General features: G+C 31.8%; 2 protein-coding genes and 2 pseudogenes across 2 annotated transcripts; 3 read left to right on the top strand and 1 right to left on the bottom strand.

Annotated features, from left to right (window-relative positions):
* Positions 1 to 2,031: 2,031 nt before the first annotated feature.
* LOC146944210 (GDSL esterase/lipase At1g29670-like) lies at positions 2,032 to 4,781 on the top strand. The gene is made up of 5 exons (XM_085742620.1): positions 2,032 to 3,139; positions 3,307 to 3,431; positions 3,568 to 3,813; positions 3,949 to 4,192; positions 4,309 to 4,781. Exons 1-5 carry the CDS (start codon positions 2,890 to 2,892, stop codon positions 4,557 to 4,559), a joined length of 1,116 nt encoding a protein of 371 aa, XP_085598746.1. The 5' UTR covers positions 2,032 to 2,889; the 3' UTR covers positions 4,560 to 4,781.
* A 2,336-nt stretch (positions 4,782 to 7,117) lies between these two features.
* LOC146944209 (GDSL esterase/lipase At1g29670-like) lies at positions 7,118 to 8,814 on the top strand. The gene is made up of 5 exons (XM_085742619.1): positions 7,118 to 7,474; positions 7,561 to 7,685; positions 7,773 to 8,018; positions 8,114 to 8,294; positions 8,415 to 8,814. Exons 1-5 carry the CDS (start codon positions 7,225 to 7,227, stop codon positions 8,660 to 8,662), a joined length of 1,050 nt encoding a protein of 349 aa, XP_085598745.1. The 5' UTR covers positions 7,118 to 7,224; the 3' UTR covers positions 8,663 to 8,814.
* Positions 8,815 to 10,790: 1,976 nt separating this feature from the next.
* On the top strand, positions 10,791 to 11,776 carry LOC146944208 (cytochrome P450 76C4-like; annotated as a pseudogene).
* A 5,756-nt stretch (positions 11,777 to 17,532) lies between these two features.
* LOC146944207 (uncharacterized) lies at positions 17,533 to 19,479 on the bottom strand (annotated as a pseudogene).
* Positions 19,480 to 25,306: the final 5,827 nt, after the last annotated feature.

The raw sequence follows: 25,306 nt of genomic DNA, 5'->3' as shown, positions 1-25,306 counted from the left end.
TATTCCATAACCAAAGTGGTGTTGATTGCATAAATAACAAGTAGAGGAACAATTAATCCTTCTATCAAGTAAAGAGGATTAACTAGCATTATGTTATGCAAAATACACCGAACTGTACGGATCTGTCGAGGGACAATTTTCTATCCACAATTAACTCCACACTTTACAAATAAAAGGGACATGTGAATTTCATAGTGTTGTTGTTTGATACAACAAGCACTTCATCGTTTCAGTCGAAAGATGTATTTCTATAGCTTGATTTATCCTTAATGTATTTAGGGACAATTGAACCTCAATAATTAACTTCTTCGGTAGACATAACATATCGAAACGTCTTAAAATTGTTGTTTTTGGATTTCCAAACTATTATATTTGGATTTCCAAATTCTATTATCTACCGAAGTTGTTACTAGGTTGAGTCACGACCAAGTAGCTCTCTTTAAGACGTTTCGTGGCACTACCCAAAATTGTGCAAGGTAGACTATCAACCACGCCGCCTCCAGGATAAAACAAGCCCAGCTACAACTGTGCGGTTAACTACTGCACCGTAGAAAACCGTTCGAGAATTACACCTTCAAATATGGTACTAAGACCACTCTTTAATACTGAAACCACTTTAATATGGTATTATTAACATTCTATTATGGTGCTAAGACCACTCAAATATGGTGTTTCCACCATTCTAACCTTTATGTTCTCCAAACTTTCAATATGGTACTACGACCACTCAAAATATGGTGATACCACCATTTCTCCTCAAATAGAAAAATATTTAAATAATTTATATACTGTTAAGATTATTCATAATTCCGACGGGACATTATTATTACGAAAGGGACTATGATCTTAATAGTACTCTTTATTCCGAAGGGACTTATATTATCAAAAGGGACTATGAACTTAAGACCACTCTTAATTCCGAAGGGACATTAAACCGAAAAAAGGGACTATGGTCTTAAGAACACTCTTAAAATATGGTTCAATCGATTGATTGAAGCCACTCGATACGGTACGTAACCGCTCTATTTGAAACCGAAAGGGACAGAAAGGAGTAGAAGCAGAAGAAACTTGTTAACACAAGTCGGAGGGGGAGAAGAGAAGAAAAGAATTCCCGACAACTCAATGAAATTCTTTTCGGTGTGTGGAATGCACTATGTGAGTTCTCTATTTATAGGGAAAACTCACAACTAATAAGTGAGAAACTTTGAGAACAAGTAATATGAGAAACTTTGGGAACAAGTAACATATTACTTTGTGATTAAGTAATTCACATATTAGATCTAGTACAAAAATATCTTAATTGAGTACTAAAATATATTAAATTTAGTACAAAAATATATTATATTATGTACCAAAATATTTTAGCAAAACTTGGGGACTAAGAAAGCACTTTCTCATAATGATTAAATTAATTATTTAATTTATCATTTCCAAATAATAAAAATATATATCAATATATATTTTTTTCTCTAGTGCTTATGTACCCCCATTAATTAGAGGTACACCCCCACTATATAAACACTACTAATGTGTGTGTTCCATCCGATGTGGGACTTCCACTTTTTTCAATTCACACAACACCAGTTCTACCCAACATGGGAATTTGTGTTTAGTCTTTTTACTCAATTTCCACACATGTTCCAACATTTACCAACGGCCGAACTGCAATTGACATAATAAGTAACAATTCTTTCAACTTATCTATATTATGAACTCTGATTCTCTATTTTTTTTGTAAGAGTAAACTATATTGATTGAACCAGTAAGTGTTTTTCGTTGTTCTTTTCTCTTCTTACCTTAAACTTTTGATTCAGCTCAAACTATAAAGTTTTTTTCATTGAAGCTCAGCTTCTTGGTTTTGAGAACTTCACGCCACCATTTGCAAACATTAATGGTTCAAACATACTCAAAGGTGTGAACTATACAGAATCACCGAGCCTATATGAATTTGTTCTTATCACATTTCATGGTGAGTACATTATTGCTCAAGAAGGAATATAAAGTGGCACCCTTAATTTGGCTAAGGTGTGTTTCTTTTACGTTTTAAGTGATTAATTCAAATTGAAATTAGCTTTTATAGTGCACTTTGTGATTCTATCTATATATATTTCTTTATTATGATGACTTTTATGTTGAATTTGCAATTACATTCACGTGAAGTGTGAAAGTAAAGAGTATATTCAGTATTGTCTTTTAATTAGTCCCACATTGCTAACAATGAAACATAACATATGCGAACATGTTCTATATTAGAACATATGTGACATGTCAACAAGTACATATGCATGAAGGTTTCAATAGCCGGTGTAATGACACTGTTCTTTTGCCTCCTTAGCCAGCACTGATGTCATTTCATTAGATTACATTGATAGAATGATAGTGTTGGCTTGGTGAGTTGATTGAACAGTGGCATGGTACGCTGTAAAAAGTTCAAAATTTAATTTAATGCCTATCTGATGTAAAGTTGAATGATAGAGTTTCAACCAAGTGATTTTAAGATGATTAAATGAATAACTTATTTGCATAATGGTGGATAACTTATTTGCATTCTCTTATTCAGTCACAGAGATGAATGAGCTGAAAAATAGTTGAGCAATGGGACCAACATGTTGATACCGTTTCTGTCTTACACTTACTATATAAAATTAGAGAATTAGTCTTTTCAAACTCTATCCATCTTCTTAATAACACCCAATTCATCCTCATCACATTTCAAGGTGTTGATGATTATATTAATGCTCAAAAGGAATAATACAAATGTATTATTGCTCAAAAGGGAATAATATAATTATATTGATTATACTATTTCTAACAAAGGAATAACATAATTGTATTGATTATATTATTGCTCCCAAAGGATTTGGTAGCTTCATTAGTTTTTCTGCTTAGATGGCATGTGAGATCAAAACATGGTTGATGGTTCTTATTCTTATCTTGTCTGCAAACTATCTCCAACAATTTGTCAATGGAAAATCCCAAGTGCCATGTCTTTTTATCTTTGGAGATTCTTTATCTGATAGTGGAAACAATAACAACCTTCCTACCTCTGCAAAATGTAATTACAAACCTTATGGAATCGACTTCCCGATGGGCCCAACCGGAAGATTTACCAACGGTCGAACTTCAATTGACATAATAAGTAACATTCTTTTAACTTATCCATATTATGATTATGAAATCTGATTCTCTCTTTTTTTGTAAGAGTAAACTATACTGATTGAACCAATAAGGGTTTTTCATTATTCTTTTCTCTTGTTACATTAATCTTTTGATTCAGCTCAAACTATGAAGTTCTTTTCATTGCAGCTCAGCTTCTTGGTTTTGAGAAATTCATTCCACCCTTTGCAAACATTAATGGTTCAGACATACTTAAAGGTGTGAACTATGCATCTGGTGCGGCTGGAATTCGTATCGAGACAAGCATGACTACGGTATAAATAGATCAAAGAGCCTTTTCATTTACTTGATTGTTCATCATTATCTTCTATTAGTTTTTAGTAGATGACTTGAGTATTTTTGTTGCATTGCTCATACATATCCCACGAAAATAACATTATTTCTGTGCAGGGTTTTGTTATCAGTTTGGGATTACAGTTAGAAAATCACAAAGTTATAGTTTCTCAAATTGCTAGCCGACTTGGAAGTCCTAACAAAGCTCAAGAATACCTTAACAAATGCTTGTATTATGTGAATATTGGCAGTAATGATTACATAAACAATTACTTTCGTCCTCAATTCTACCCAACAAGTAACATTTATAGCCCCGAGCAGTATGCAGAAGCTCTAATTGAAGAGTTATCTTTAAATTTATTGGTATCCACTCAAACTCGCTGTGTTTGACTTTTGTTTTCACAAAATGATTTGAAAAATTACAATAGTAGCATATCATTTGGAGTTACACAACTTATAATAGGATGGTTTAATAATGCCATTTATTACTTATAACAGGCTTTACATGACATAGGAGCTAGAAAATATGTGTTAGTAGGGTTAGGCCTTTTGGGCTGCACACCAAGTGCCATCTTTACTCATGGAACAAATGGGTCTTGCGTTTACGAGCAAAATGCCCCTGCATTGATTTTCAATTCCAAGCTTAAATCTCTAGTGGATCGTTTCAATAATAAGTTCTTTGCTGATTCAAAATTCATATTTGTAAACACTACATTAGAGTCAGATGCCCAGAACTCAGATGGTAATAATTTTAGTTTACTTAAATTTCAATTCATATACTATAATTAACTACAATTTAAAGTGATTGATTGAGGTTTATACAATATATAAACATGCTACATGTTCCATGCGTTTCAGGGTTTTTGGTTTCAAATGCTCCTTGTTGTCCATCAGGGTGCATTCCCGATGAAAGGCCATGCTATAATAGGAGTGAGTATGCGTTTTGGGATGAAGTCCATCCGACTGAGGCAAGCAACCAACTCTATGCAATAAGGTCTTATAATTCACATAATTCAGGGTTCACTTATCCAATGGATATTAAGCACCTTGTTGAACAAGAAATTGAAATGGAATTGGAGATCTCTTCACAGCTTAGTGCCTCCAGTTAAATAGGTTCAAATTATTTTTATGTGTTCATTCTTTTCCTACCTACATTTGAAATAATCTTTTCATATCAAATAGTACTACTGTAAACTAGAATTAAATAAAATAAGTGTAATTCGTTCTGCAAATTGATCCGGTTTGTGTTTGATAAGGTAGTTGATAACTTTAGCAAAAGACGTGGCTCAAATTTAAGTGAATGATTATGATAGTTGAGTTGGTTTTTACAATTGTTAATGGCTAAGTAAAATAAACATATTCTGGAAATTGAGTTAGCTTCCAATTGAATAGCGGAGGATAATGATAACTTATTTCCCTTCGCTTTTTTTAGCCAAAGAGATGAATGAGCTGAAAAATAGTGATGAGAAATTGTTGAGCAAGTTTTATTGCATATTAAGGACTTATGATTGGGTTTCATTTTATGTGTCTGTCTGAGTCATTCATGCTGGACTTTTACATTGGTTTCTAGTGTTTAAATTTTCCCTTGAATCATATTAAGAAATGAACAAACAATAAGGATTTGAGTCGAAAACATGAATTAACAAAACTAGAGCTACAACTGCTACACCTTTGCACAAAGAGATGAATGAGCTCAAAAAATAATGATGCGAATTATTGTTGCACAGAATGAGTTTTATACTGCGGGATTCTGTAATGGTATTTGATGCTGGGAATTGGAAGAGAATACAAAATGAAAACAACAATGGGTTTTCTAGTGCTAAACTATCAAGCTAACTATCGGTACGTTGGCACATTATGTCTTAATTATGTCTAACATTTTCGTTTAATAAGGATAAGTGGACATACATCAATTATTTCAATACTAAGGCCGAACTACAATTCTATGATTGAACACTGCAAATAAGTAGTCTGATAATTAGTCCCACATTGCTTGCAAAAAACATAACGTATGTGAAGTTGCTCTATATAACAACATCATGTGAAACCCAATGATACACAATTTCCGCGACAGTGTCTAAATCTAAAAGACTATTTTATGTTTCAATGACACAATTGTGGTTTACCTTCATATAAACACTGTTCACTTTTCTAATTTTTTTATTAGAGAAACCGCAGTTGCGATATTGGACATGGTTTAAAAAGTTTATTTATTTTTTTTTTAATCTCAACAATGATTGACATTAAATCATTTATCTTTTAAAGACATTCAATCATCTTTGTGGGGGTAGTTTTGAGATATTTTCAACAATACATCAGGGGGCATGAATTAGTAACGAGACAAGCACGACTGCCGTATAAATATTTCTAGTTTTTGATTGTTCAACAATATCTTCAATTGGTTTTCGGTAGATGACTACAGAACTATGTAGTAATGGTACAATCACCACACATGGCACTGACACATCAATATAAATAATGATTTGAGAAAATGACATTGTAAATGTAACTTATAATTTCTTGAATGAAATAAAAATGTTGTTAGCACTACTCTTAATTCTTAACTCCTTGTCATGACTACAAAAGTAGCCTATTAATTGAAGTTACACTATTTAAAATATGATGGTTTAATAATCTAACACAAACACCATACACGATACATACACATCGACACGGGTAGAAATTTGAGAAAATGATGACATAATTAAATGTAGTCACATGTTATGGAGTTGTGTCGGTGTTAGTGACCAAACAACTATATCATTTGCTTTTGCTATGTGAATTTGTGAGTGATCTGTGAAAAGTCGACAAACCACTGGTCGCTAATATTATTAGACATTTTTGGTTTCTAACTCGTAGTCATTATGTAGCAATTTTTTTGTACACACTATAACCAAAAATAATTTATTCAATTTGATTGAGGTCATACAATATATATAACTATGCAGCAGGTTCCATTGCAATAAGGTCATATGGCTTACTAAACTATGGCTTACAGTCAGATTCTGTAATGGTCCTTTGATGAAGAATGAAAGCTAAAATGGGTTTTATATCACTAATCTATCAAGCTAAACATCCTTCAGTATTCCTCTTATTTTATTCATTCATATGAAGAGAACTCATGTGTTGTTATTGACTGATTGTTAGTGTCGGACATCAAACACACCTTCTATTAAAAGTGTCGGCGCTACATATGTCACTTATCAAGAAAAATGGTTCCAACTTTACTAACAAACTTTACTAATAAAGAAGAAAAGTGCTTCCAACATTCAAACGGAGGTTAATTAGCAACACAAATTAAAGGAAAAAAAAATAGAATTCATTTTCAAATTTAACATTTTCTGTCAAAAAAAATAAATACACTTAATAAGAAATCAGAGACCATTTATCCAATCCAATAATGTACCAACATATAATTAAATATAGAACAACTCATTTTCAAATTTAACATTTTTTTTTTGTGGTTAAAATACAATGTCACATTTTTTATGTTCCCCTTATTCATTCAAAATCCAATAATGTTGGCAACATATATCAGCTGCCACCCCAACTGAAAGTCTGAAACAGTCCTTTTCTACCATTCACTACAGAACAGAAAAGTGGGGCCCGCGATTGCAATGTTTAACATTAGTACATGTTTAACTAATAATGTAACTTGCAAAAAAACCAATTTTTTTTTAATTGAGTGGTCCCATCATTAATATTTATGTCTTCAACTTGTTCTTGGTTGGTTCCTTAATTATTATCCGGATTCATTAGATTTTCTTCTTAGAGATGGATTCTATAATCAAGACATGGTTGGTGTTACCTATTCTTCTTTTGTCTGCAAACTGTTTGCAACAATGTGTCACTGAGAAATCCCAAGTGCCTTGTGTATTTATCTTTGGAGACTCTTTATCTGATAGTGGAAACAACAATAACCTTCCTACCTCTGCAAAATGTAATTACAATCCTTATGGAGTTGACTTTCCGATGGGCCCAACCGGAAGATTTACCAACGGTCGAACTGCAGTTGACATAATAAGTAACATCCTTTTAACTTGGCTATATTATTATGAAATTTAATCTCTGTTTTTAATTAAGCTCAAACTTAAGTCCTTTTGATTGCAGCTCAACTTCTTGGATTTGAGAATTTCATTCCACCATTTGCAAACATCAGTGGTTCAGACATACTCAAAGGTGTGAACTATGCATCTGGCGGAGCTGGAATTCGTATGGAGACATACTCGGCTAAGGTTTAAATTAGTTTTTAGTAGATGATTAAAGTATTTTTGTTACATTACTCATACACATGCCGCAAAAATAACATTATGTCCATACAGGGTTATGCTATTAGCTTGGGATTACAGTTAAGAAATCACAGAGTTATAGTTTCTCAAATTGCTAGCAGACTTGGAGGAATTGACAAAGCTCAAGAATACCTTAACAAATGCTTGTATTATGTGAATATTGGAAGTAACGATTACATAAACAATTACTTTCTTCCCCAATTCTACCCAACAAGTCATACTTATAGCCCTGAGCAGTATGCAGAAGCTCTAATTCAAGAGTTATCTTTGAATTTACTGGTATATGACCACTCAAAATCTGTGTTTTACTCTTGCTTTCACTAATTGATTCAATATATTTAATATGATGGTTTATTAGTGCCATTTGATTCCAGGCTCTACGTGACATTGGAGCGAGAAAATATGTGTTAGTTGGGTTGGGACTTTCAAGCAGTACTCCGTCACTTTTCAATTACAAGCTTAAATCTCTAGTGGAACATTTCAATAATAAGTTCTCTGCTGATTCTAAATTCATATTTATAAACACTACATTAGAGTCAGATGCCCTGTCAGATGGTAATAATTTTAGCTTACTTAAATTTCAACTCACACACACACTATAATTAGCTACAGTTTAATGTGATTGGTTGAGGTTTATACAATATATAATCATGCTGCATGTTCAATGAATCTCAGGTTTTTTGGTTTCAAATGCTCCTTGTTGTCCATCAAGGTTGAATGGATTGTGCATTCCTGATGAAAAGCCATGCTATAATAGAAGTGACTATGCGTTTTGGGATGAAGTCCATCCCACCGAGGCTTGGTACCTTCTCATTGCAACAAGAATGTATGATTCATCTAATAATTCAGGGTTCACTTATCCAATGGATATTAAGCACCTTGTTGAACAAGAAATTGATATGGAATTGGATTTCACTTCATAGCTTAGTGCCTCTACTTAAATACGTTCAAGTTATTTGTACATGTTCATTCTTTTACTACCTACATTTGATACAATCTTTTCATATCAAATAACATTATTGTAAACTAGAATTAAGTCATATAAGTGTAATTGGTTCTACCACCTTACGTTTGATTCTATTTGTGTTTGATAGTTTATTTGATAACTTTAGCAAAAGAGGTGACTCACAGTTAAGTGGATGATAATTAAGTTGGTAATTTTTTCAATTGTTAATGGGTATGTAGAATAAACTAAATCTGACAATTGGTTGGCCTCCAATCGCATAGAGAAAAATGAATAATGATAACTTATCTGCCTTCTCTTATTCAGTCTAAGAGATGAAAGAACTGAAAAATACGTGATGAGACATTGTTGCGCATGTTTTCTGGCATAGTGAGGTGTGAAAGTAGATAGTATAAATATGGTTAAAGTTCTAAATCTCATTGAAAGACATGCAATCCCGGTAGCTACTACATAGAACAAATTATGGTTGAGGATATAACAGAATTTATTTTCTGGTATTGGAAGTGTAAAACAAGGGTCACTTTTTATTTGTGCTTGTGCAGGGTACTTGGTTTTGACTATCTGTCAAATTTTATCAAACTCTGTAGTTTGTACTATAGTGTGTTTCTCAATAAATTATATTGTGTTCCTTACCTTAATATAAAATAGTTTTAAGTGATCAAGACTAAGAGAACAGTTTAATGAGAATTAGGATAACTAATTAAGTGGGAAGTTGCTTAACCAGAATGTGTTCCAAAGGAAGTTCCTTCCGTTCCACATCAACGCTACCATGAGTTTAGTTCAGTCAAGGTGAGGGGGAAGATGTCACTCAAAGGGAGCTCGTGAACGTTGAGAACCCAACTCAACTGTTGCACGAAAACTTGGGGTTCGTTACATTAATTCTAGGGTGCCTTATCTCAAGATCTTTTGTAATAACCCAAGCCTTTTATAAAATGACAATATCTTATCATTTTTTATGAGATTTTTTCAATGAAATTTGATTTTCTAGGCTTGTATGATGAAAATTTGTGTTTGTCTATGAGTTTGATGATTTTTTTTTTTTGGAGTTTTTGATTATTTTTTACATATGTTGTTATTTTATATCATAAAGGACTAAATCGTGACAAAAAAAAATAAAGAACGAAAGTGTTACCTAAAATTAATTCAAGGGACTAATTGTGTGATTTTGCCATTTAAAACCGAAGAATTAATATTAGTTCCTCGCAATTTTTTCAATAATATCTAATGTAGTCGTTGAGGTTTCCATATCAAGGATAATTTAGTGTTTTTGTTAGTTTTGATTTATTATTATAATAGGAAATTAATGTTGTTAGATTAATGTAAGTTGGAAGTATCCCTTAAAAAAAAAAGTTGGAAGTATGACATTGTTTAGAAAAATTATTGTGAAACATCGTATGTATGAGATGATCTATAAACTCAACCCAGGGTTTAGGAGGGAAATAGAGGGGAGAATTTACTTTTTTTTTTTTTAATTATGGACATTCTAAAATGCTTTTTTTAAAATTTACAAAAAAAAATGACAAATGATCATATTATATTTCATTTTTTAATCACACTTAATTATGTTCAAAAAAAAATATTGTCCATAATTAAAAAAGAAAAAGAAATATAAGTCATCCCTTTCCACTCATGTAGTTTCTCTTGGTCCAATGTTGATCTCGATATGCCAGAACCTAGTTCAGCATGGTGGAAAACGGGAGTGAATTATGTGTTGAACCGTATTATATGAGGTGAGAAGACACACTTGGTGTGCCCGATTGAGTGGAGCGCAATGACAGTGGATGAAAAAGCTTGCGCTTAATTTATTAAATATTAGTTTTAAGAAACAAAAACAGACAAATAAGAAAAGGAATTCCAATTTTTTGAGATGTCTAGGAAGCTCCCTTTAGATTTGATTTCCCTTCTATCTATCGAATAAAGATGATACACTATTGTTCAATAAGTACGAATTGTTTTTCTTTTTTTTTTTAAATAAGAGTTTTAACACTGCTGCATATCCGAGACTGAATTTGAACCTAAAACTTTGGTTAAAATAGAAGAAATTTGCGCCATCTCATCTAAATGTTGTCCAATAAATTGTCATAAAAATGGTTGTACAAATATCATTTCTATCGTTTTATGATTGCACCTAGCCAATTACAAAATACCTCACGTAAACTAATAATGTGTTTTTCTTTTATTTTTTCCATTGTTGCTAGGATTTGTTTATGGCAGGAACTGACACAGTAACTTCAACAATAGAATGGGCAATGGCTGGATTACTTCATAACCCAAATGTTATGTCAAAAGCAAAAGCAGAGTTAAACCAAATTATTGGCAAAGGAAACTTAGTTAAGGAATCAGCATAGGAAAACTCCCTTATTTACAAACAATCATAAAAGAAACTTTCAGATTACACCCAGCAGTTCCACTATTACTTCCAAAAAAAGCTGAAACTGATTTAGAAATAAATGGCTACAAAGTACCTAAAGGTGCACAAGTTTCAGAAATAAATGGCTATAAAGTACCTAAAGGTGCACAAGTTTTGATTAATGTTTGGGCTATTGGAAGAGATCCAAATTTATGGGAAAATCCAAATGAATTTTCACCAGAGAGATTTTTAGGGTCAGACATTGAATTTGAAGGTAGAAATTTTGAGTTGACACCTTTCGGTGGTGGGAGAAGAATTTGTCCTGGTTTACCATTGGCTATTAGGGTTTTGTTTTTGATGTTGGATTTGTTTATTAATTGTTTTGATTGGGAACTTGAAGGTGGGATTGAACCTAAGGATATGAATATGGATTTCTTCAAAAAAAAAAAAAAAAAAAGAATAAGGATGATAAATTTGGACTTACTTTGGAGAAGGCTCAACCTTTGCTAGCTGTTCCAATTAAAGTAAGCAATAATTGAATTGAATAAATCATGTGGCAACACAAATATTGTAATTTTTTGTTGTTTTATCATCTATTGCATCATTATTCATGTAAGTTAGTTAATGTAATGTGGTGAAAATGTCAATGCCATCGTGTGCAGGCAATGTGATGTTTATAGATAGTTTAATCATTTATAAAAGTTTATTACTTTTCACATTCTATCACCTTTTCACGTGTCTTATTTTTTATCTTTTAAAAAGGGTCATGCTAACTTGTGCATAAGGGCATATGTTAAGGAACCCAAAATGTCTGGAGAATTTATCTATAATCTATGAAGCGGTGACACAAATATGAACACTGGACACGACATTGACACCGTTCATAATTTGAGAAAGGGTCATGTTAACTTGTGCCCTTAGGGCATATGTTAAGCATTAATTTCATTCCATTAATGGTAAGAATTTAATGAAAAAAATTAATATTAAACTATTTGAGAAATAAATTAACACAATTTCTAATACATAATTTCTATTATTGGAATTCTTAACATGTGCCCTAAGGGCACAAGTTAACATTTCCCTTTGAGAAAATGAGATAATTAGATGTAATCACTTGTATGGTGTCATGTTAGACACCAAACATGCCTTTCGATCAAGTATGTCAGCAAATTAACATTTTGTTAATCATAGATTACAGTTCCTTACATTGCTACCAACAAGACTTGGAAATCTTGACAAAGCTCAACAATACTTTAACAAATGCTTGTATTATATGAACAATTACAGTAATGATTGTGTAAAAAATTAATTTCTACTCCAAGTCTTTCCAACAAGCCATATTTATAACATTGAGCAGTATGCAGAAGCTCTCTGCTGATTCCAAATTCATCTTCATAATTAGTACATCAGAATCAGATGGCCAGAATTCAAATGGTAATAATTTTAGTTTACTGCTAAATCATCCGTATATATCGACTGATTATGGTTTTTTGGTTTCCAATGCTCCCTCTTTTGAATGACTTGGAACCTAATCACAGCAATAAGGTTGTATAATTAACATAATTTAGGCTTCACTTATCCAATGGATATTAATTACCTTGCTGAACAATAAATTAAGATGGAATTGAAGCCTGAAATGAGATCACATCACAGCTTAGTGGTTCTAGTTAAGTATGCATTCATTCTTAAGATGGTAATCTTTTTAGTAGCCTCTCTTCAAAAACGTGTTGATAATTCTTAAGATGAGATTAGAAAAGTAGTCTTCTACAAACTCGATCCATCTTCTAATAATAACCTCTTTCATCCTTATCACATTTCATGGAGATATATGTTGTCATATTGATGCTTTGAGTTTGATGTTACGATGATTACATTATTGTTATTGATTCAAATTGAAATTATCTTTAATAGTGCACTCCAGACATGAATATTTTAACTATTTACTACAAATGCAAATGTGGTGTGAAAGTAGAGAGTATAAAATACCATATTTTAACTATTGATACCAAGTAGAGAGTATAAAATACCATATTCTTACCATCTTTAATAGTCCCACATTGCTAGCATAGAAACATAGACCATGTGATGTTGTTCTATATAAGACGACATGTCGAGCATTAGCTAGCAAGTGTATTTTCACAGAGATGTCTCCCCGCAATTGTTGTCTCAATGACTTTGATCCAACTTCACCTTGACAGGAACTGGCTACTTTTTCGAGTTTTTATTTGATCAATAGAGTAGTCCCGGAGCAAGTGTGTGTTGGATTAGTGACATTGGACAATTTAAAAAGTTCAAAAGTTTTCTTTGGACATCAAAGCATTGCAACCAATCTATTAGTAGCTTATAGTGGATAAGTTTGTCTGACGAAAAAAAACTCTATTTGGTATCAATCTTTTCATTACGAGCTTATAACTTATTTTACGAGTTTATAGTTTATTTTTTTGACACTATTTCAACTAGCGTTTGAGTTTACAACTTATAGCTTATTATTTTTTCTTTGACTTTTACCCATATTTTTTGTCTAAAATCCATTTTTACCATTTATATTAAATGCAGCCATAAAGAACAACTAGCACAAATAACGGTCTTATCTTCGTTCTATTAAACAAATTAGTGTAAAGACGGAGCAGTATTCGTCTTTTTGTTTCTCAGTTTTATTTAATTGTATACTTATATTTTTTTTAGTAGATAGAAGAGATGTCAAAGTCACCATAAACTCACACACACAAAGTGTAGGTACCGGGGTTCGAACCCCGGTCATGACGTCTGGCCTAACAATTTCGACATTTTTGCTGGTTGAGCTAAGACTTATAAGACAATTGTATACTTATTTTATCGTATTTGATTTAATTTTTTTTTTTTGGAATATACCATCTATCACATAATTTATAAATTAGGTTTGTCTAACAATGGAAATCCACCTATCTTATAAATTTTATGTAATATACCACAATCATATGATTAAAACATGGTTTGTGGTGCCTATTCTTAACTTGCCTGCAAACTATTTGCAAAAGTGTGTCAATGGGAAATCTCCAAATTGCCTTGTCTTTTTTTCTTTCAGGACTCTTCATCTGATAGTGGAAACAACAATAACCTTCTTACAACCGGAAAATTCACAACCCTTATGGGATTATTTATTTTTCGATCGGCCCAACGGGAAAATTTACCGACGGTCAAACTGCAGTTGACAGAATCAGCGGCATTCTTTCAATTTAACTACATATTTTCTCATGTCTCTTTTTTTCATTATTACCTTAAAAACTTTTCATTCAGCACAAACTAAAGTCTTTTTTCTTTGATTGCTGCCCAATTTATGGATTTGAGAAATTCATTCCATCATTTGTAAACTCTAATGGTTATGACATACTCAAAGGGTTGAACTATGCAGGAAGGGGAGCTGGAACTAAGCATGACTATGGTATAAAACTATAAATAAATCATAAATCAAAGAAGCATGTGATTTCTTTCATTGTTCGTCTTTTACCTCAGCTGGTTTTATGGCTAGAGAATTCAACTATGAAGCACTTGCACACACCGGACACGACACATACATGTTCACAAAGGTAATAATTTGAGAAAATGACATAATTAAATGAGCTTTGAATATATAACCAAGCAGCATAGTTATCCAATGGATATTATTATTAAGCACCATTTTGAACAAGAAACTAAGACCATCCACAATGGTGGGTGCTTCACCTACTTAGCACCACATTAAATAGGCACCCTCACTGTGGAGTATAACATATGGGTGCTTATGGAGAAGGGTGGTTATGGAAGCACCCTCTCTCTCTTCATTTTTCACGGGGTCCCATTTAATAAATCTTAGTAAAATGAAATTTTTTTGTTAAAAATGTAATGATATAGAGTTATTTGTAGAGCCTATTTAATAATTTCTTTTGAGGTGCTAGGTTGGAGAAAAATGATGCTTATTAAGTACTCCCTCCGTCTCACAATTATTGTCTCTTTAACATTTTATTTTTTTCTCAAAATAATTGTCACTTTACAATACCAATGCAGCATTTATTATTTTTTTCCACTATTATACCCTTATTTATTGAATTACATCCAACTAACTACTCCACTAACTGCAATTAATAAGGGTGTTTTAGTAAATGCTACTAATTTTACCATTGAAATCAACACAATTAATCATTTCCTTAATAACCGCGCACAAACCTTAAACGACTAATATTATGAGACGGAGGGAGTATTACCGTAAAATTGGTGATATATGGACATAGGGGACCCACTTAAGCACCTAATGTTGGGTGCTCTGTTGTGGATGGTCTAAGATGGAATTGAAGTCTATAAATGACATTAAATCTCAGCTCAGTCCCCTAGTTCAATAGGTTCAAGTTATTTGTATGAATTAATTCAAATTGAGCTAAATAAGTTTTTCATTAATTACATGATGTAATGACTTTTATTGAATTGGTTATAGTTTTGCATTTTAGTATTCAACCAATGGTTTGCTGTCAGATTTTGTGATGGTCTTTTGATGCAGAATGAAAACAATAATGGAAATTGAGATTCATTCAAGTAAACGTTCATACATAGGCTAGTCATAAAGAAACTGTGTGAAATCAACATATTAAGTACATGCCTTGGACAAACAGAAAATGTAAATGACTCAGAAAAACAACTCTTCTAGATTCTTCCTATGATGAATACTCTCTTTCCCATTCTAATGAAGGCTACTTAGTCTTTGAAGTTTTAACTACTCTTAGTCTATTCTTTTTGGGCCATAACAGATTCAAATTGTTATTAAGTGCATTCTTTTTGTCCCTACAATGAATGCCACGTATAGCTTATAAGTTCATATGATCAAAATAAACTTCTTTGATAACAATTTTTTCTCTTGAGCTTATAAATTTTTTAATTAGCTTATAGTGTTTTTTGATAAGGTACTTCAAATAGCTTATAGCTTAAAGTTTATAATTTTATTATTTTTCCTTTTAACTTTACCTTTGTTATCATAATTGACAAAGATTAAGCTCCCTTACATATCTTAATATACACTTAACGGGTACCGTTGGAGCACTAAATTTTATACATGAAAAGCAGCTTTATCCAGTTTTAACTTGAAGAATGCATGAAGGATAAAGTCATAAAGATAGGTAGTTTGTCTGAACATAATCTCATTATTTGATCTTATTTATCTTCTAAGGATGGTGAGCATACATCAATTCTTTCAAATACTAGAGGCCAACATTAGAATTTAGAACAGTGCAAGTAGAACTGATATTACTATTACAAGTACCAAGTGAGGTGTGAAAGTAGAGCGTATAAATTAAATATTGTCTTTTTAGTCCCACATTGCTAGCAAAGTGACATAACATATGTGAAGTTGTTCTATTTAAGAATACATGTGAACCATTAGCAAGTATATTTACACAAAGTCATCTATTGGCTAATGATGTCGCAATGACACTACATTGGAGCCATTCTTTCACAACTACCGATTATTCATGTAGTTTGGATGGAGGGTTCCAGTATAGTGGCATAGACATTTAAATTGTTTAAATTTCTTGGAACATCAATTGTTTTTGATCAAATAGTTCAGTGATTACCAATTTACTTTTGAGGTGAATAAGTAAAACGTTCGGGGTTTACGAGTTTTAGTTTAATTGACAAAAATGTCGAAATTGCTAAGATTACAACTCCACTTGTATGTGTGAGTTTACAATGAGTTTGCCTACAAAAAAAAAAGTTGGGTGGGCATTCGAGGCACGCTCTAAAGGCCTAAGCCTACACCACCACTCTTTAAAAACTTTAAATACCAAGTTTTTAAGAAAATATATATATTTTAAATGCATTGAAAATTGAAGTGTTTGACTTTTTCAATGGATAATTTCTTAGTTTGAAATAGTTAAAGAGTATCCGAAGGCACTCGGTAGCGAAACCAACAAATATATAGATAATAGAGAAAATTGCACTAATTGTACCCAAAAAGAAGAAGAGAAAATTGCACTAATCTCCTCTAAGATTTGTTCAAATCAAACAACACATACATCCCCTCTCAAATTTATTAGTAGACACTGATCTCCCCTAACTTCTCTTAAAATCAATATAAATCTCCCTTTACAACTACAACTTAACACTGTTTACTATTATGTTAAAACTACGTTCTTAATCCTTTCAACCAATTCATTCCTGTAACTGAATTCGAATGATTCAGTTACTGAAATATTTTGGTCTCTATCGGTCGCTAAATCGGTTTCTAATTTTTTTTTAAAATGAATTTGTGACTAATTTGTGAAAAGTCTCTAAACCACTCATTTCTAGTTCCTAATGTGAGCAACCAATTTGAAATTTCCGGTTTCTAAATCAGTCATTATGTGGGAATCTTTTTCTGCAGACTATAATTAAAAACAATTGATTGTATTTGATTGAGGTGCATACAACAACACATAAAACCATGCTGATTGTGCAATGTTATTCATAATCATAACAACATTTCTTGATCCATCTTCTTATAGTCTACCAATAACAGAGTGATAACTAGCAGCATTAGGTTTCACACCACCTTTTATCATCAAAGCTGCTGCACATTTTGCAGATTTCACCTCTTGTTCGGTAACTAAAGTGTGATGACTTATTCTGTATCTAAACAATTCCATTGCTTGTTTGAATTGACCCAGGATGCAATAACCATAGGTTAGATTTTGATATGTGGTATAATTAGGCTCGATGTTGTTAACGTGAATCATGTCAGAATATAAATCACAGGCTTGGTTTACAAGTCTATCTTTGCAGAGTCTGAATATGATGGAGTTATAACAGCACTTGAGAGTATCATTATCATCAGTCATCTTTCGGTTCCTTGTCGATCAGTATTCAGTAGTGCCTGTCTCAACATGTTGATGACTAATTGAGTTTCTCCTATCTCACATAATACATTGATTAGAATAAGATAACTATCATGGTTCAACAGAAAACTGTTTTTAAGTATAATGTCATTGCAAAACAGCATTTCTTTGTCAATCTGATGTCTGCGACAAAAACCATCTAAAAGATGATTCAAAGTTTGAGTAGTAGGAGGATAATGACAAGTGTCGATGATTTTATGGAATAGAGAGATAACTGAAGACATTTTACCTTGTCTAGAGTGACATTGGATGAGGATAGCCCAAGTATGACTGTCTGTTTGGATGGGTGTATGAGATTACAAGATGATGGGGTTTTTTATTCTTAATTTCAAACAAAAAATTAAGGATCTTCGACATCAATTCTTCGAAATACTAGAGTCTACCATACAATTCGATCATAAAAACAGCAGGTAAGTTGTACCCATATTATTTCTGAAGTGTAAAGTGAGGTGTGAAAGTAGATAGTATATTCAATATGGTATTTTAGTCCCACATTGCTAGCAAATACACATAACATATGTGAAGTTGTTCTATATAAGAAGATATGTGACATGTTAACAAATGTAAATGCATGAAGGTGTCAATTGTTGCTGCAGTGACACGGTTCTGTTGCCTTTGGAGCAAACACTGATGTCATTTGATTAGATTGAAAGAATGATAGTGTTTGCTGTAGGCGATGGAACAGTGGCACAACGGCATGGTACGATTTAAAAAGTTCAAAATTTAATTTAATGTTTATCTTTTGTAAAGTTGAAGGCAAGACCTTTTAACCAAGTGATTCTAAGATAATCAAGTGATTTTTGGTGTGCACACAAATCATTATCAACACAAGTGTTTTGAGCTTGTTTGGATTAGGCTTATTTTGAACTTATACAAAACAATTTATGCAAATAAATAAGTTTTTATGTATTGTAAATGTTGTTTATAAAAAAATAGTTTATGTACGATTTTCGTTAGTGAGAACCTAAAAATTAAAGCTTATTTATTTGCATAAGCTCAAAATTAACCTAATCCAAACGAGACAAGATCTATTGACATCAGGTATCATACTTTATTTTGACACCAAATTATATCTATTGATTTTATTTAATCGGAAGACAATCATTGATTCACTTAATAATACTACAGACTAAAAGCAAAATAATTGTATACTTATTAATACTAGATGCATGTTTAAACCTCTTGACCTCAACCTTTTCTTATACAGTTGGTTATGTGTGTGTGTGTATATATATATATATACAAAAAGCAACTTTAACTTATAATAAGTCAGATCTTCGAAGTTACTAGTTAGCTGCTTCCAGCTCCAAATGCAATGCTGTTTGATTTATCAGTTTGATGTCCAAAAATATCCCTCAGTGGTGTAAATTTGGATTCATCGTCATCACTGTCTATGTTATCATGAGTTTGCCTGTTCTGGTATTCTCTGCGCTGCAAAAGGAAGACATTGAAGTAGTAGCTGAAGCTGACTAAATTTTCCAAGAAACATCTATCAAGCGAAGCAGGATTCGATTTCACTACATCTTTGAACATTTCCTCTTCTTGAGACATCTACCTTCGCTTCATTTCTCCGTCTACTTTATCTAAATTCCACTGGTAAAAAGGCCACACCTAATTTCAGCTTCAATTTAGTCCTTTTATCAGTGATGTGAATGATAACTTATGTGCCTTCTCTTATTCGGTCAAAGTGATGAATGAGTTTTTTTTTTTTTTTTTTTAGTCATCACTTCAAACAAAATATTAAGCATGGTGGGCATCAATTGTTCAAATACTAGAAGCCACAATACAATTATTACTGTTACAAGTACCAACTGAGGAGTGAAAGTATATTAAATATGGTTTTTTTTTTAGTCCCACATTGCTTGCAAAAAACATATGTGAAGCTGTTCTATATAACAACAATATGACATGTTTATGCCGATCAAGTAATTTTCCACAAAGGTGCCTAGAGCTATTGTTGTCTTGATATTTTTTATTAGTGACATTGGACCCTTTAAAAAGTTGAATTTTTTTTTTCAGACCTCAACAATGATTGACCTTCAATCATCTTTATTTTTCTTTGTTTTAAGTTTAATTGTCCAAATTGATCTTGGAATATACACGAAGTTAGAAAGATAACTCTTAAAAATTAAAACACACATTTTAAATCTTTAATTTGAGATTATTTTATTTTTATCCTATAATATACGTGAAGTTCAGACAAGTGACATAAGTTTGAATTTTTAATTTTTTTTTCCATAAGTTTAGCACTTTTAAATATGACTTTTCACAAAAAATTAGAATTTTCTAATAAGGGAAGGATTAATTATGAATTTTTGTTCCTCGTAATTATTAATTTTAATAAACAATTCCTAATTAATTCGTACCTCATTTAGAAACTCCCAAAGTTTATGGTGAGGGTTGTTCTAACCATTCCTTTAATATTAGGGAACAAAATTGCAATTTTGCATGTTTTAGTTAAAGAATCAAAATAAATCAAGGCGTTTCAAATGTTATGAAAGTTTGCAAATCATTTCTTTGTATTTTTATAGATGTTTCTACAAACAATAAGAATTTGAGTAGCAAAAACATGTGAATGCAGAAAACAATTTGTCAATAAGCAAAAGACAACAAAAATGATTTCTTGGTCTTTCGTTGCATGAAGGGAGATAAGAGTAAGGTGAAATACCAATACACTTGCACATGAGACAACATTTCACAAAGAGACAGCAACTATTGAAAGAAAGAGCGAATTTTTTCCTTCTCCATCATAGCCTACATAATCTAGTCTCAACCAAGCTTTTCAAAATTTGCATCCAAAACTAATCTGGATTTTTAATTCAGAATTAGTCTGGATTTTCTGGTTAAATACTCATATAGCTTCCATACAAATCCCTTAAGAATACCAAGCCTCAAATAAAGGGAGAGCTGAGTCCATTCTAACTTGTGAGGGTTTTTAATGTATTTAATTTCAGTTCAGTACTGTGTTATTATCCCTGAAGAGGTGGCTTACAATTATGTGGATGATAACGATGATAATTGGGTTGGTTTTTACAATTGATAATGGATAAGTTAAAAACAATTGAGTTAGCTTCCAATTGCATAAAGGATAATGATAACTAGTGTAAACTGTTTACTACAAATGCTACACCTTTGCACAAATGGTGAATACCTTATTTTCCTTCTCTTATTCAGTCAAGGAGATGAATGAGCTGAAAAATAGTTCTGAGAATTTGTTGCACAAGTTTTCTGGCATAGTGAGGACTGAATTTCTTTTCATGTGTCTCAGTTGTTGCAAACGTAATGCTTTGTTTGAGGTCTTGCTTTCCAAATGCCACGTGAGGTGTGAAAGAAGAGAGTATAAATTAAACTTGGACTTTTTTTTAGTCCCACATTGCTAGCAAAGAAACATAACATACGAGAAGTTGTTCTATATAATAACATGGCATGTAAAACTGAGTAAGTTGAATTTTATTAAGGTGTGTTTATTGGCTGCTTCTGTTGCAATGACATTGTTGTGATCTAACTCAACCGAGACTTTTACTTTTCTATTTTCCAATAGTTTGGTAATGCAGTCTAGGTTGAGTAGATTTTCATCTAAGACATTGGACAGTATAAGAAGTACAATTTTTTTTCCGGGGGGGCAAAACTCCGAAAATCATTAAACTGGGGGGTTGAAATTTTAAGTTTTAAAATAGGAGGGATAAAATCCACTTTGAGTCAAAATAAGGGGGGCAAAACTGCATTTAATAACCGCAATATTATTGTTATTAAACAAATTAGTGTCAAGACAGGCACTATCCATCTTTCTGTTTTTCTGTTTTATTTAATAGTATACTTATTTTATCGTATTTGATTATAATTTTTTTGGAATATACTACCTTATCATATAATTTTTTGGAATATAACACCTATCATATAATTGTGAATTGGGTTTGTCTAACATGTGTAATATTACACATGTTAAAGCAACTAAAAATAGTAAGTTTTTACCAATGGTCGAACTGCAATTGATAGAATCGGCGACATTCTTTTAACTTAACTACATATTTTGGACTCTTATGTCTCTTTTTTTCATTATTACCTTAAAAACTTTTCATTCAGCAGAAACTAAAGTCTTTTTTCTTTGATTGCAGCCCAATTTATGGTTTATGGATTTGAGAAATTCATTCCAGCATTTGTAAACTAAACTCTAATGGTTAAGACATACTCAAAGGGTTGAACTATGCATCAAGGGGAACTGGAACTAAGCATGTCTATGGTGTAAAACTATAAATAAATCATAAATCAAAGAAGCATGCGATTTCTTTGATTGTTCATCTTTTACCTCAACTGGTTTTTGGTAGATGGCTAGAGAATTCAACTACGAAGCACTTGCGCACACCGGACACAAATGTTCACGCTGGTAATAATTTGAGAAAATGACATAATTAAATGAGTTTTGTATATATTACCAAGCAGCATAGTTGTCCAATGGATATTAAGCACTATTTTGATCAAGAAACTAAGATGGAATTGGAGTCTATAATTGATATTACATAACAGTTCAGTGCCCCTAGTTTGTTCAATAGGTTCAAGTTATTTGTATGAATTCATTGAAATTTAGCTAATTAAGTTTTTCATTGATTACATGATGTAATGACGACCTTTATTGAATTGGTTTTAGTTTTGCATTTTAGTATTCAACCAATGGATTGCTTTCAGGTTATGTAATGGTCTTTTGATGCAGAATGAAAGCAATAATGGAAACTGAGATTCATTCAAGTAAACGTTCATATATAGGCTAGTCATAACGAAACTCTGTGAAATCAACATATTCGTTCAATACATGCCTTAGCAAAGCAACTTTTCTAAATTTTTCCTATGATGAATACTCTTTTTCCCATTCTAATGAAGGCTACTCATAGTCTTTGAAGTTTTAACTACTCTTAGTCTATTCTTTTTGGGCCATAACAGATTCAAATGGTTCCTGGTTGGAGAAATGCAGAGCCTGTTAAGTGGTTAGAGAAGGCACTTAATTGAACAATCCCATACAGTTAAAAATTGAGGCAACTTTTATATACCACTATTCTTTATTGTCTATGCCACTTTTTCCATAAATTGTTTCAGTTCAATTTTAAGATGTCTATGTCAATTTAAGAATTCTTATGTAACTTATAATTTCATGTTGATCATAAAGAATCTGTTACGTTGGAAATTAATGGCATAAATCCGTGGGACACCTCTACTATGAATGACCTTTTCAAAAAGATAAATCCTTAAATTACGAAATTTGGTGGGAGTCATTTTGATCCTTTTGTCATCTACATGCTTAAGTTTAATATATTTGACAAAGTTTATGTTCCCTTACATATCTTTAAATAGACTTCACGGGTACCGTAGGAGTAGAGCACTAAATCTTATTTGATCATATTTATCTTCTAAGGATGGTCGTGAACATACATCAATTCTTTCACATACTAGAGGCTAACATTAGAACAATACTCCCTCCGTCCCGGAATATCTGACCCATTTTCTAAAAAAAAGTGTCCCAAAATAACTGAGTCATTTCAATTTTCAATACAACTTTCATCATTCCCAATACAATATAACTCTAATTAATACAACTTTCATCATTCCCAATACAATATATTCCACTTTCCCTTTTATTTATACATTTTTCTTAATCTGTGTGAAAAACCAAACTGGCTCAGATAAAACGGGACGGAGGGAGTATTAATGCAAGTAAGTAGAACTGATATTACTATTACAAGTACTAAGTGAGTTGTGAGAGTAGAGAGTATAAATACCATATTTTCTGTTAGTCCCACATTGCTAGCAAAGAAACATAGAATATGTGATGTTGTTCTATACAAGATGACATGTCGAGTATCAGCAAGTGTATTTTCACAGAGATGTGTACTGGCAATTACTGTCTCATTAGTGAAAGTGTTTAAGATGTTTGAAAAGTTGTCTTCAAAAATCAAATCAAAAAATAAAAATAACAAAAAGTTGAAAACATGTTATGTTAAAAAGTAGCATTAAAAAGTGGTTGAAATATATATATATATATATATATATATATATATATATATATATATATATATATATATATATATATATATATATATATATATATATATATATATATATATTAAAGTATATGTAAGAGAAATAATAGAATTGGTGTTTGACAAACTTGGAAAAAAGGTTAGATGAAAAGAAGGTTTAGGGTTTCCGTTTGTGCTCAAAATATGTGAATATGTGATTAACAAAAATTTATTTATTTATAGTTAACATTTGCTTTAGAATATACTGCTAAAAGATAACATAATAACTAATTGAAACTTTTTTTTCCTCAAAAAGAAAAACTAATAGAATGATACGATGCTAAAAGATTACTTAGTAACTAATTGAAGTTTCTTTTCCTAAAAAAACAAACCAATTGGAGCCTTTTAATCATAAAATAAGATCAAATATGTAAACTTTGTTGAAAATATTATATATAGTTTGTTGAGATATTTCTGCTACATAAAATATTATAAATTAAATAAAATTTAAATAAAATATTGAGTAGATAAGATCAAAAGTTTGTTGATATATTTATACCAAATAAAATATTGGTTTTAACAAATAGAAAGAAAAAAAATATAGAGAATGAACATAAAAGTAACACATGGCATAAAAAACCTTACTTATATATATATATATATATATATATATATATATATATATATATATATATATATATATATTGTTGTGAATTCCGGACTCAAATTTCACACCAATACAAACTATGATGTGTGAAGCAAGTATCAATGGCAACCAACAACCAAAATTAACCACAAGCAACAACAATAATATAAACCTAGTCTATAAACCAAGTGCATAGCAAAACCACAATCCAACCAAGGAATAAACAAGATAAAGAGAGTAAAGAAAAGATAACAACACCAAGAAATGTTCACCCAGTTCGGTCCAACTTGACCTACTCTGGGGGAGAGATTGATCTCTCCAATCCACTATCAATGAGTTCTTACAAAGAGATACAAATGGGTTACAAGAAATTAGCTTCAACAAGCTCACAAAGAACAACCCTAATTTCTACCCATTTTCCCAATCTCACCAATGAACAAGACACTCAATGATTTTCACTCACCCAAGGTGTTTACAATTGTTTCCCAACACTAGAATCTAACCCCCAAAAGAGAACCAACCCTTAGCCTTTGATTTCACTAAGGACCTTCTCTTTTTGGTTTCACAAGACTCACCCATGTTGCTTACAAAAGACTCTTCACTCATGTGTTTCCCAACCTCATGAATCTTCCCCAAAAGGCACCAACCCTTTTCCCAAGAGCCCCCTCTTTTGGTTCTCCAAGATTCACATCTTGAAGCTTTGAACCTCACCCAAAGACCTTCA

This window comes from Medicago sativa, chromosome 2, assembly GCF_051527215.1.
Source record: "Medicago sativa cultivar Bolivia chromosome 2, Bolivia_mono, whole genome shotgun sequence".
Taxonomy (NCBI): domain Eukaryota; kingdom Viridiplantae; phylum Streptophyta; class Magnoliopsida; order Fabales; family Fabaceae; genus Medicago; species Medicago sativa.
Note: the sequence above shows the minus strand (reverse complement) of the source record. Positions and strands in the feature narration are given on the sequence as shown.

What these genes read in the sequence shown, in the direction of transcription:
- LOC146944210 (XM_085742620.1), top strand. Translation starts at nt 2,890, where the DNA reads ATGGCATGTGAGATCAAAACATGGTTGATGGTTCTTATTCTTATCTTG. An exon ending in AGTTATCTTTAAATTTATTG is followed by an intron (nt 3,814 to 3,948) that starts GTATCCACTCAA and finishes TACTTATAACAG; the next exon opens with GCTTTACATGACATAGGAGC. An exon ending in AGATGCCCAGAACTCAGATG is followed by an intron (nt 4,193 to 4,308) that starts GTAATAATTTTA and finishes CATGCGTTTCAG; the next exon opens with GGTTTTTGGTTTCAAATGCT.
- LOC146944209 (XM_085742619.1), top strand. Translation starts at nt 7,225, where the DNA reads ATGGATTCTATAATCAAGACATGGTTGGTGTTACCTATTCTTCTTTTG. An exon ending in AGTTATCTTTGAATTTACTG is followed by an intron (nt 8,019 to 8,113) that starts GTATATGACCAC and finishes ATTTGATTCCAG; the next exon opens with GCTCTACGTGACATTGGAGC. An exon ending in GTCAGATGCCCTGTCAGATG is followed by an intron (nt 8,295 to 8,414) that starts GTAATAATTTTA and finishes AATGAATCTCAG; the next exon opens with GTTTTTTGGTTTCAAATGCT.